The sequence below is a fragment of the Scyliorhinus torazame genome, chromosome 17 (genome assembly GCF_047496885.1).
Source record: "Scyliorhinus torazame isolate Kashiwa2021f chromosome 17, sScyTor2.1, whole genome shotgun sequence".
Classification (NCBI taxonomy): Eukaryota; Metazoa; Chordata; class Chondrichthyes; order Carcharhiniformes; family Scyliorhinidae; genus Scyliorhinus; species Scyliorhinus torazame.
This window is the reverse complement of record NC_092723.1, coordinates 2692747-2706256: the sequence shown is the minus strand read 5'-3', so window position 1 is coordinate 2706256 and position 13510 is coordinate 2692747. Positions and strand designations below refer to the sequence as shown.

Sequence of the window (13510 nt, the reverse complement as noted above, 5' to 3'; positions counted from 1 at the left end):
TTGTGCCTTTAGAGGAATTTGTTAATGGCGGTGTTCCCACGTTCTGGTTGCTCTCAATCTCACAGGCCAGCAATCGGCAACTATTATCCTGTGAACAGCCCTTTAAATAGAAAATACCTAAAAGAGAAACTATTGCGAGCCACATGATGAAAATTCACCACGTGTAAACCAAATATTGGCAAATTGCCTGATGTTTCTGGAAGTAGGTGTAATTTACATATATCTGAATAATTAAAATACATGTATTCAATTTATGTGTCAATAGAACAAAAATCAACAATGGACCCAACTCTGAATGATCATCACATTTTTAAATTTCTTTTTCAACTATAATTTAACTGTCAGTAAAGTCATCTTTAAAACAAACTTTAAATTAGGATGCGTAGAATTAAGACAATTTTGTTTGGGTATTAATTCTCATGATAAAAAAAATTCAGAATTTGAATGTTTCTGAAAAGAGAGATATTCTGAGCTCGTCAGGACCAGCACAAGATTGCAAATTTCAAACCATCTCAACAATGGAAACAGCCGGAAAGGAGAGGCACAGATTGGTTGGCAGGTTGACTCTGAAAGCATTGCCTCAGAGAATCAAATATTCAACTCCGTTTGCAGTGCCTGCCATTGCCCCCGGCCATGGTAAAGGAGGCAATTTACAGCCCCCTGGTGTCGGGATGACCCCGTTGAATTTTTCGAGATGCCTCTGGCGAGATTTGCGATGTTTGAAACGCCTCTCGAGATTTAGCGGAGTCTCACGAGACGTCGCGCGATCTGGATCTCGCCCTCACTGGACGTGATACAAATCTGCATATTTAAATGAGGCATTAGTCTGATTTAAATATGTGCTCATGAGAAAGTTTAGCCAGGTGTGGCCTCGGCAGAGAGAAGCTTCCCGAGGCCAAAAGAAAGGCAAGAGCCGTTGAACAGCGGGCTGGTTCCTGGCGCTGCGGCCGAAGAGATAAATCCCGCCAAACAGGCCCAAAACCGGACAGAGATTCTTTCCAGTTAAATGGCACCCAAAGCCTGCAATACCCTCACTGGGCCGCTGACTGCTTGTCCCAAGCCGATAGCTTTCTGCAATCTCCAATGGCTTTGGGGGATGGGTGGGGGGAGAGCAGATTCTTGAGTGTTTCAATCACTTCTGGAATGCTTCCATCAAAAAGACTGCCCTTTTTCATTCTCGCACAGCCTGATTAACAGCCGATTGTCAGCATCATTGAGGATTTTATTAACAGTGAAAAACATCTCTGGCCATTCCACATAGGCATTGAAAGACGCTCGATCACACATCTCCCTTTACCCAATAATACTTGTTGATGCAGCCAGTTTTGAAGATCATTCCACCCATGTGTACGAACCAGCCTTTACTCTAAAATCACATTTTTAAGCCTATTTCTCAGCATTAAAAAAACTCACAGTTCCTCTGCTAATTTACCGAAAGATCCTCCCATCAAATTTCTTTTTTTTAAATAATAATCTCTATTAGTGTCACAAGTAGGCTTCCATTAACACTCAATGACGTTACTGTGAAAATCCCCTAATCGCCACATTCCGGCGCCTGTTCGGGTACACAGAGGGAGAATTCAGAATGTCCAATTCACCTAACAAGCACGTCTTTCGGGACTTGTGGGAGGAAACCGGAGCACCCGGAGGAAACCCACGCAGACACGGGGAGAATGTGCAGACTCCGCACAGACAGTGACCCAAGCCGGGAATCGAACCTGCGACCCTGGAGCTGTGAAGCAACAGTGCTAACCACTGTGCTATTGTGCCGCCCGTCCGGAGACTCCATCCTATTCTCACGCCAGACTGGGCTATCTTTGCAAGACAACTGGTACAAGCACATGGAGTTGAAGTACCCAATTAAACTGGTTTAATCAGATTTTATTTGATACACCAATGCAGTGTTTGTCATTTTTTGCAAGATCTGAGAATTTTGTTACATTGCCTTTTCTGCAACTCTCTCTGATGGGGATTGTCTATAAAGTTAGTTCAGTAATTGTTACTGGTTGCAATCCACACGCTAATCTGTTTTTCAGAGCTTTACACAACAGAACGATGACGACAAGGCTGAGATGGAATTTTCATTACATTTTATTTGAGAATGTCTTCTGCATGTATTGTCTGTGTTACAGAGCAGGGGTATTAGAATGGACAGTCTTGGTGGGCTGGGTTACAGGGAGCCAGTGAAGCAGAATTGTCGCTTGTGGATACCAGTGGCCTGCTCGATGATGACACTAGTTGGACACTAGATCTGACTGTAACGCAGTTCGACCATCACTTGGAGCCATGAGCCAAGTGTGCTGGAACGAGCCCTGTCCCCACATAGCTAAACTCTCACTTTCTGAACAAAGGTAAAACATTGAGGGGGACATGACCATCACTGCATTATGGCAGCTGCCAACTCGGGAAGCAGCCACAATTTTTACAATCACACAGAAATTTACTGAGGAATGGGATGGAAGCCTTTGTGATCCTGAAAGCTTTGGAGTTTTCTGAAGGAGCTTCTGAGGAAGCCTGATGAATAATCTGCAGCTTGTGTCAACCATTGATGTTATCCTGCTGCTGCCTTTTATCTATGCAGTGTTTGCTGCTGTAAGCACATTTTCCAGCCCGCAGGTGTGAACTGGAGACAGACTAACAGCTCCACTGACAGCTTCACAGAAGCGAGCTTGAGAGGAAGAGTGAATTCAGTGCTTCCTGTAGGATGTGGGCTGCATGTCTAGTTGAAGGAGTTAACATCACTCGATGACAATCACTTCCTTCACACTGACACCCTGCGAATTGCAGCCAAGGTGTTGACGGTGTATAGATTCTGTTAGCAGGTTATGGATTTAAAAAAAATAAATTTAGAGTACCCAATTATTTTTTTTTCCAATTAAGGAGCAATTTAGCGTGGCCAATCCACCTACCCTACACATCTTTGGGTTGTGGGGGCAGACACGGAGAGAATGTGCAAACTGGACTGTGACCCTGGGCTGAGATTTGAACCCGGGTCCTCAGCACCGTGAGGCAGCAGTGCTAACCACTGTGCCACATGCCACCCCTGGAGGTTATGGATTTTTGTAGGAATGTCTCCTCCCCTCTGATCTCCTGTGGCTGAACTTTGTTTGCTACCTGCTCCAGTTGCTCCTCCTCCCCCTCCTCCCAGGACCTTACCATCGTTGAATTTCCAGAAGGTTCTCCACAAAGAAAGCAGTGCGTTGCCAAAAGCCACTTTGTGCGGCTACCTTGAAATAATCTAATGGACAAATAAATCACCAGTAGAAGCAAATTTGTTCCCAAACCTGTGAACATCGATTAGCCAGGGATCTGAAAGAAGCTATTTGGTCGCTCATTCCATGCTGTCTGCATAAGTAACTCAGCTAGACTTACTCCTCGGTGACCCTGCAAAGTTCCTCTCTCCAGATAATTATCCGGTTGCCTTTTGCAATCCACAGTTGCCTCTGCCATGCTCTCAGGCCGGTAATTGCAAATCCTAATAACTCACCGCAGAAAATATTCCCTTCATTCCTTTGCTACTTTAGCCAATCACCTTAAATCCCTGTCCGCTGCTTCTCAACTCTTCCTCCAGTGGGAATAGATTCCTCCTGTCTACTCTGTCCAGAACCCTCTCGTAATCCCATTAATAAATACATTGGAACTAGATGCCTTGTAGGGTTTGCAGGCAAGCTGATGAATTGTTGGTAGCAAAATGGACAAGAGATAGATGCAAATGGTGTTGGAATCCTGGCGACCTAAACTAATTCTAATTTGCTTGAATTAATGAGGCCTTCTCCGTGATTCTATCAGTGGCAAATTCTATCAGCGATTCTGTCTGGTTGAAATTCCAGAAATTAATTGGGAATGAATCTTTCTACCTGCAGTTTGGGCCTCATTGAAACCCTGTTTTTCGCCACAAATGGAATGATTGGATGATGGAAATCGGCCTCAGTAAATCCACTGCCAGAAACAGAGAAATTAACTTCTTTTATCAGTCTAATTACTTTGTGTGAAATGTATATATATATCTCTCTCTGAAAGTGTTTTGCTTCAGCTGGGGTAGCGTGTGACTGTGGTTCAGCGATTTGCAAATTGCCGAATTTATCCGCAGTATAGAGGAGTCGTGATTCTAGCAGAACATTTCCTCACAGACCATTTACATGTTTTTCAGAATTGATTTGTATTTAATTCTTTGTAGAGCTGAGGAAGAATTTCACGTCTGTGGTCTTCCAGCTCTCTTATTAGGTGACATGTTTTTTTTGGCTGGTGTTCTGTTTTTCCATTTCCCTGCCCCCATCTTCTTGTCTTCTTTCTGGATACATCATCAGAGTGAGGTGGACATGTGACTTGCTCTTGCTCACCGCGGATGTCGTTCTCATGTCGCTAACAACGGCTCAGGGTGATTATCTACTTCTCTGAATCAGATAACGTCAGTCTGACACTGGTTTACTGATAGAATAGTCTTCTCCAGTGAAGACAACAAGATTTTCAACAGCATCCTCTTCCCCTGGAGTGTTACGAATCTTTGGAATTCTCTACCCAGTGGGCTGTGGATATTCAGTCGGTGATGATATCCAAGATTGAAATCAAAGGATATGGGGATCGGGCAAGGAAGCAGATTTCACCCAGAGGTTTAGGCACTTACGTATTGAATGGTGGAGCAGGCGTGAGGGGCAGTGTGACCCACTCCTGCTCAGTCATTCTTGTGTCAATGTGTCCTCCGGGAGTCGAGTGGATAAAGGCGCAGACAGAGGCACTATAGGGTTAGGAATGAAACATCTACTGAGTGCTACACTGATGTATGATTTCACAGCTCAGCCCTGCTGACCACATTGCTGCAACAGTCTATGTTTCCCCCACATCCTGAAATATCGCACATCCTGAAATATTGTACAACTGAAAAAGGCAGTGCTCAGTGAGTACTGAGCCATATGGATAGCAGGATTCTGGTTCGATTGGCCTGGAGTGTTAGCTGAGTCCCACAGGCGCTGCGTTTACATAGGCTGGCATCCTGCATCTGACCTCAGTGATTTTTCAATCGGTGATGTCAGATCATTCCGGTTTTCATTCCCATTAACAGAAAGGAAAACCGGGAGAGATGTATGACACAGGGTCAGAAGGGCAGGCAGAGGCTAGTCAGCCCCTTCAGCCTATTCCCCCAAGGCTGATCCAGATCTTAACCCATCTGTGAGCCTTTATTGTCTAACTCTGAATAACCTTTGGCACAAGCATACGGATTAGGAATAGGCCATTTGATCCCTCCACCATTTAGCCTATCCCCGATACCTTTTCATTCCCTTGTTGGTCAAGACTCTATCTATCTTGGCCTTAAAAATATTCAATGAAGCTGCCTTTACGACTCTCTGAGGAAGAAAGTTCCAGAGATTCATGTCACTTGAGAGAAAAGAATTCTCCTCACCTGTGTCTTAAATGGGAAGCCCCTTATTTTTAAACGGCGCCCCCAAGTTCTGGTCTCTCCACCAAAGCCTCCACTCTGCCAAGCCCCCTCAGGATGTCAAATATTTCAATACGATTATCTCTCATTCTTCTAAACTCCAGTGGATACAGACCCAGCCTTGCCAAACTTTCCTCAGAACATAATCTTTCAGACTAAAGAAACCTGGTCCACACAACCTATTATCATAATTTAACCCTTTTAGTTCCATTTTCATTCTAGTGAATCTGCACGCACTACAAGACCAGGACAGTCGATCATGGCGTATATGTCGACCTTTAAGCATTGAAAAATCCCTCCAAAAATGAGGGTCAACTTATACACCGAGTGTAAAATGTGAACCGCGAGTGGTTGGTGTAGGCGGTCACCTATATTTAGGGGCTGGTTTGGCACAGAGGGCTAAACAGCTGGCTTGTAATGCAGAACAATACCAACAGCGCGGGTTCAATTCCCCGTACCAGCCTCCCTGAACAGGTGCCGGAATGTGGCGACTAGGGGCTTTTCACAGTAACTTCATTGAAGCCTACTTGTGACAATAAGTGATTATTATTTAATGTTTCCAAGAAAGAAGCGTAACTCTGACAACTCGACTTGAATCAACAGGACACATTTCATTAAATGAATTAATTCCGCAAAGATAACTTTGGCCACATTCAAATGTTTCGAAAACCATCAAATTAACTTTCTTTGGCATCAGGTACAAAGAGTTATTCCAATTCGTTCTGACTCACCTTAGCTCTTCCACCATCGTAAAGATCCCACTCTGGATCACATTTGGTGCTTTCACTTACAGAATCCTCTCTCTGTAACAAATCATCTTCCTCTCCGTCCATTGAATTGGATATCAGGCAGTTTTGGATGAATTGACATGTTGCATTAATAGCACCGCACGATTTGATGACAAAACCATAAAAAACGTCAAGCAGGGCAGCACACATATTTTTGAAAATCCATTTACAGGATGAGGGCGTCGCTGGTCACGCCAGCATTAATTACCCATCCCTAGGTGCCGTTCAGAAGGTGATGGTGAGTTGCCTTCTTGAACCGCTGCAGTCCCTGAAGTGTAGGTACACCCACTGTGCTGTTAGGAAGGGAGCGACAGTGAAGGAACGGGTTTCCCAATCAGGGTTGTGAGTGGTTTGGAGGGGAACCTCCAGGTGATGGGGTTCCCAAGTATCTGCTGCTCTTCTCCTACTAGATGGTAGTGGTCGTGGGTTTGAAAGGTGCTGTCTAAAGAACCTTGGTGAGTTACTGCAGTGCATCTTGTAGATGGTACACACGGCTGCTACTGTTCGTAGGTGATGGAAGGATTGAATGTTTGTGGAAGGGGTAACAATTAAGCGAGTTGCTTTGTCCTGGATGGTGTCGAGCTTCTTGAGTGTTGTGGGAGCTGCACTCATCCAGGTAAGTGGAGAGTACTCCGTTACACTCCTGACTTGTGCCTTGTAGACGGTGGACAGGCTTTGGTGAATCAGGAGGTGAGTTACCCGCCGCAGGATTCCCAGCCTCTGCCCTGCTCTGGTATCCACAGTATTAATACAGCTAGTCCAGTTCACTTTCTGGTTAATGGTTACTCCCAGGATGTTGATAGTGGGAGATTCAGAGATGTTAATGTCATGGAATGTCATTTTGCCACTGAGCGCCTTTGGAAGTCTTTAGAAATCCTGATCTCTGGCACGGTGGTGCAGTGGTTATCACTGCTGCCTCACGGCGCCAAGGAGGGTGGCATGGTGTTGCAGTGGTTAGCACTGCTGCCTCACGGCACCAAGGACCGGGGTTCGATCCCGGCCCTGGGTCACTGTCCGTGTGGAGTTTGCACATTCTCCCCGTGTCTGCGTGGGTCTCACCCCCACAACCCAAAGATGCGGCGGGTAGATGGATTGGCCAGGCAACCATTAACACCAAGTTCCTTTCTGCAGTAATATGATGAGGGAGCAAATTTGAGGATCTTTAGCTTGGAACCTGATTCATATTTAATTCTTTTTGCTGGTGAACCCATTTCTGTTAGTTTTTCGGCATGCGCGACCTGCTCTTTGTGGCCGTGTCTTCAACTCTTACACATCTTGAGAGAGAAAAACAGATGCAGAGAGAAAGAGAGAGAGACACAGACAGAGACAAAGAGAGAGAAACAGACAGAGAGAGAGAGAGACAGACAGAGAGAGAGACAGACAGACAGACAGATAGACAGACACGGATCCCCACCTGGTAGGAACCAATCACTGTTGGTTGCCAGTCAGAATACTGTCCCTGCAGCACGGCGGCACAGTGGTTAGCACTGCTGCCTCACGGCGCCGAGGTCCCAGGTTCGATCCCGGCCCTGGGTCCCTGTCCGTGTGGACTTTGCACATTCTCCCCATGTCTGCGTGGGTTTCGCCCCCACAACCCAAAGATGTGCAGGGTAGGTGGATTGGCCACGCTAAATTGCCCCTTAATTGGACAATATGAATTGGGTACTCTAAATTTTTTTTTTAAAGAATACTGTCCCTTGCCAATCCATTGGTAACCAGCTAACCAATCAAAACAAACCCCTCCAAACTCTTGGGTGCTATAAAATCTGGTTTCTTCTGCCCAAAACACAAAACTTTATAATACAGTGTACTATTTGTCTAAAGTTGAAATTCCTCACAGAATGTCTGACTCAGTGACTCCTCCTGGAAAGGACATGGCCTTGAGCTTTGAAGAGGGCACAGCTGTGAAGCTGTCCAAAGCTGAATAGTCCACCGACACACATTGCCAATGCTGACACAGTAAAGAATGGTCTTGGTAAAGCCTCTGGGACTGAACCCCTTTCAGGAGACAAGTGGACAGGAAAACATATTCCTCACACACGAGGGGGTTGCCCGTGACAGATAGCAGGAGCTTAACAGGCTTCATATCGGTGACAACGCAAATTTCCAACGCTGACTCCTGGAGCACCTGACCTTCTGACTAGAGTGCAAAGTTTGACAGCTGCCTCTAATTTACTGTGTTCACATACTGTATTGGAAAGATTTCATTTTTATCATTAACTCTTGTTTTTTTTTTTGAATTTCACTTAAAAGGTGCTGGTCTATCTACTCGACAAAGTTCTTCCAGCCAATTATTTTGCAAACAATCTCAGTGCTTTGACTGTTGACGTTGCAATCTTCCATGACCTGTTAAAAATCAAGCTTCCTGAACTTTCACAACATCTGGACCGCCTTTGCACAGCAGCCAGGAAAGGCAGTGATGGTAGGTTCCGAACAGAAAATACAGCTTTGGCCTTGTTAGATCAAACCTATCAGAATGATCCACTGGAAATTGTGGCAATTTCAGTTTAACAGACTGTTTTATTGTGCAAACATTAATTATGATTCACAGCAAGAGATATTTAAATTCCATGAAGCATCTTTTTGTTTACTCTGTTGAGCGGTTTCACCGCTGGGACAGCATTTGTTTACCATCCCTAATTGCTCTTGAACTGAGTTTCTTACGAGACCATTTCAGAGGGTGGTTAAGAGTCAACCACATTGGAGTTATGTGTAGGCAAATTTCCGTCCATAAAGGACATTAGGCAACCCAGACGACAGTTGCCACGTTCACCATTACTTCAACTATGTTTACAATTACAGATTTAATTTGATTTGATTTATTGTCACATGTACCGATGTCATGTGAGAGTACCTTTAAGAAATGGGTGTTTATTACTGCAGTGATGTCAGAGTGTGGGTGGAGCTGGGCTGTCTGTCAGCTTTTAGTTTCACTTTGAGAAAAGCTTGGGTGTGTCTGTTTTTTTGGTTTTGTATCAGTGTTGGAGCTGCAGTCAGCCACAGAATATGTACTGTTGATCTCTCTGCCATGTAAAGACTATGTCTGTTCTCAGTACCAGCCTCCCTGAACAGGCGCCGGAATGTGGCGACGAGGGGCTTTTCATAGTAACTTCATTTGAAGCCTACTTGTGACAATAAGCGATTTTCATTTCAATTCATTTTCAGTAGTGAATTTAAACCTGATGTGCTTCTGTTAAAAGGTTTTTTTAAGTCTTATGGATGTTAAAAGGAAAGTAAGGATTACTTAGTGTTGTATTCTTTGGGTGTTGTTTTTGAATTAATGGTTGCTAAGATGTTCACTGTATGTTTTAAAAAGGTTATCTTGAGTTCATAGAATAAACATTGTTTTGCTTCAAAAAATACTTTTCTATTTCTGCTGTACCACACCTGTAGAGTGGGCCGTGTGCTCCCCATACCACAATCTATTAAAAGTTGTGGGTCAGGTGAGCTCCATGATGCTCTTTGGGGTTCCCTAAACCCTGGCCCATAACACCGAAGTACAGTGAAAAGTATTTTTCTGCGGCCGAGGGAACGTACACAGTACGTACGCAGTCGACAAAAGAATAATCAACAGAGAACATTGACAAATGGTACATCGACAAACAGTGATTGGTTACAGTGCGGAACAAGGGGCCAAACAAAGCAAATACACGCACAAGAGCAGCATAGGGCGTCGTGAATAGTGTTCTTACAGGGAACAGATCAGTCCGAGGGGGGGTCGTTGAGGAGTCTTGTAGCTGTGGGGAAGAAGCTGTTCCTATGTCTGGATCTTGAGACTTCTGTACCTTCTGCCTGTGGAAGGGTCTGGAAGAAGGCAATGCCTGGGTGGGAGAGGTCTCTGGTAATGCTGTCTTGTCTTTATTAATTTGAGTTTAAATTCCACCAGCTGCAATGGTGGGATTTGAACCCATGACTCCACAACTTCATCATGGGCCTCTGGTTATTGGCGCAGAGCCATTACCATTACCTACCTTCGTCCCATTATTGATAGTGCTGGATTGTTGGCAATGATTCCTTACCTGTACGATGCAGGACATAGTCTCAAAGCCCAGTCAGGGTCCAAGTTTATCCTTCACCACCTGGGCCTTGCATTTCAGTGGTAGGATGAGGGGGCAGCGTCGCGGGGGCAGTGGTAGGATGAGGGGGCAGCGTCGTGGGGGCAGTGGTAGGATGAGGGGGCAGCGTCGCGGGGGCAGTGGTAGGATGAGGGGGCCGCATCGCGGTAGGTAGCTACCCACATCATTAAGAGGCTATTAGCACCAATTAAAGGAGTCCAGCTGGAGTTCCCGAATTGGCCTCCAGGTGGCCTCCTTGCAGCAGGTCAGCGGGACCAATGTTCAAGCTCCGCCTACCTGACACCCTCCAAAGCTGGAAGGCCTCTGATTGGCCCCCCAGTTTTGAGAGCCCTTCCATTGGCCTTAATTGAAAGTGAGCCCGCCCCCTGGCCATTAATTAGCTGGCCCTTGGGAAATCACAAAGAGTAACCGTTTTGCAAAGAGTGAGGGCCTTTAATCCCCAGTTCAGCCTGATGGCGGGCTTCAAAAATCCTGCCCTTATTCTCAGGGTTACAGTTCTGGATTTCAGCAGAGGTCTCATTGTCTCGGGTCAGTGATCTCTTGACCCCCCCTTGGACTCCCCACTGTGGCCTCTGGGAGCCCCCACTGCTCCCCCTCACCCTACCTCTTAAGGATAGGGCAACCCTGGGCCCGACGCCTGGCATGGGCAACCTAGCACCTGAACACCTTGGCAGTGCCAGCCTGGCATCTTGGCACTGCTCAAACCGAGATCTTTGCCAGCTCAAATTCCGTATTGGCCCTCTCGCGAGATTTAGCGACCATAACGGGATTTTCTACCATGGTGATCTCGGTCGCTACATCTTGGTGTAGATCTTTATGCACCTCAACCGATCTCGAGACTGACGCTGGCTCTGTGACATTTGCCTTCTTACATCACAGTGTGGGTGGTACTGTACATAATGCCAACTCACTCTGTAGCAGACCATACCAGACCAGACGATCAAACCAAGCACCTCAATGGTTCCTCATAAACAACCCCATCATCCCAGGAGTTATCCTAGTGAAACTTCTTTGAACTACTTATAATGCAAGTCTATCCCTCATTCAGTAAGGAAGTCAATATTGTACACACTACTCCAGATGCAGTCTTGCCAATACTGGGTGCAGCTGTTGCGAGCTTTCCCTGTTTTTATACCTTAGAAGCTTTGTAATAAAGGCCACTGGAGAGCTGTGAGGACGAATCTTGTGAACACATTTAGATGATGCACATTCAGACCCACCAATATTTTACTTTTTCTTTCTGTATAGTGAATGCCTTCAGATCTGCTAAGTACAGTATTCATAAAATTACCCAACCCTACTTTCTGAAGGTGCTGACCCTTCCTGGGGTAGAGGTTTGCAGAATTGAATTGGAATATTTCCACATATTTTTATAATCTTCACTTTACATTCCCACCGCCAATCCTGTGCCAGTGCAGGTTTGGGAGTTGCCTTCCAGCTGTTCAGCATTCTGTTCTGCTCGAGCATCGAGCCGCTGCTCAGTGTGACAGCACAGTTGGCGCATGGCCCTCGCTAAATGGTTGATTCGCTGAGCAATGGCTCAGAGATTTATTGTTTTATCTGCAGTTTATAGAAACCCTGATTGAGGCAGAGACTTCCTGGCTAACCAGTTGCATATTTTTCAGGTTCCATTTGAATTTTGATTGCAGAACCGTGGAAAGATGCCAAGTGTCTGTGGTAGCGCAGTTTATTTATTGCTGTGCAGAAGCAGTACACTTACTGGTGAGGCTTCCATGCGCTGTTTAAAGAAAAGATTTGGCCTGTTTTCTGTCTTTTGCTGGGTCTGGTGGCAGATCTATACCAGTGCAGCTCTGTACCTGGGCACTGCAGGGGGGGTTGCTGTCCGAGTGTGACACAGGATTGCCACATGGACCACATCAAATTCTTCACCCAATGTTGGGATTCTCTGCCGCCGTGATTCTCCGTTTTGCCGCCACCTGGGGGTTTCCCGACGGTGTGGGGCTGCCCCACAATGGGAAACCCCGTTGACCGGCCGGCATAACAGAGAATCCCGCCGGCGGGTCCATAAGACCATAAGACATAGGAGTGGAAGTAAGGCCATTCGGCCCATCGAGTCCACTCCATCATTCAATCATGGCTGATTTCAACTCCATTTCCCCGCTCTCTCTCCATAGCCCTTAATTCCTCGAGAAATCAAGAATTTATCAACTTCTGTCTTAAAGACATTCAACGTCCCAGCCTCCACCGCCCTCTGTGGCAATGAATTCCATAGACCCACCACTCTCTGGCTGAAGAAATTTCTCCTCATCTCTGTTCTAAAGTCCTTTTATTCTAAGGCTGTGCCCCTGGGTCCTAGCCTCCCCTGCTAATGGAAACAACTTCCCTACATCCACCCTATCTAAGCCATTCATTATCTTGTAAGTTTCTATTAGATCTCCCCTCAACCTCCTAAACTCCAATGAATATAATCCCAGGATCCTCAGACGTTCATCGTATGTTAGGCCTACCATTCCTGGGATCATCCGTGTGAATCTCCGCTGGACCCGCTCCAGTGCCAGTATGTCCTTCCTGAGGTGTGGGGCCCAAAATTGCTCACAGTATTCTAAATGGGGCCTAACTAATGCTTTATAAAGCTTCAGAAGTACATCCCTGCTTTTATATTACAAGCCTCTTGAGATGAATGACAACATTGCATTTGTTTTCTTAATTACGGACTCAACCTGCAAGTTTACCTTTAGAGAATCCTGGACTAGGACTCCCAAGTCCCTTTGCACTTCAGCATTATGAATTTTGTCACCGTTTAGAAAATAGTCCATGCCTCTATTCTTTTTTCCAAAGTGCAAGACCTCACACTTGCCCACGTTGAATTTCATCAGCCATTTCTTGGACCACTCTCCTAAACTGTCTAAATCTTTCTGCAGCGTCCCCATCTCCTCCATACTACCTGCCCCTCCACCTATCTTTGTATCATCGGCAAACTTAGCCAGAATGCCCCCAGTCCCGTCATCTAGATCGTTAATATATAAAGAGAACAGCTGTGGCCCCAACACTGAACCCTGCGGGACACCACTCATCACCGGTTGCCATTCCGAAAAAGAACCTTTTATCCCAACTCTCTGCCTTCTGCCTGACAGCCAATCGTCAACCCATGTTAGGACCTTGCCTCGAATACCATGGGCCCTTATTTTACTCAGCAGTCTCCCATGAGGCACCTTATCAAAGGCCTTTTGGAAGTCAAGATAGATAACATC

At 45.8% G+C, this 13510-nt stretch overlaps 1 protein-coding gene across 1 annotated transcript in view; it reads left to right on the top strand.

Annotated features, from left to right (window-relative positions):
* LOC140393631 (TBC1 domain family member 30-like) overlaps window positions 1-13510 on the top strand; it is a 136726-nt gene that overhangs the window by 80033 nt on the left and 43183 nt on the right. Inside the window, exon 6 of the mRNA XM_072479905.1 lies at window positions 8476-8644. Within this exon, the coding sequence (XP_072336006.1) occupies window positions 8476-8644 (169 nt within the window). The remainder of the gene's footprint in view (window positions 1-8475; window positions 8645-13510) is intronic.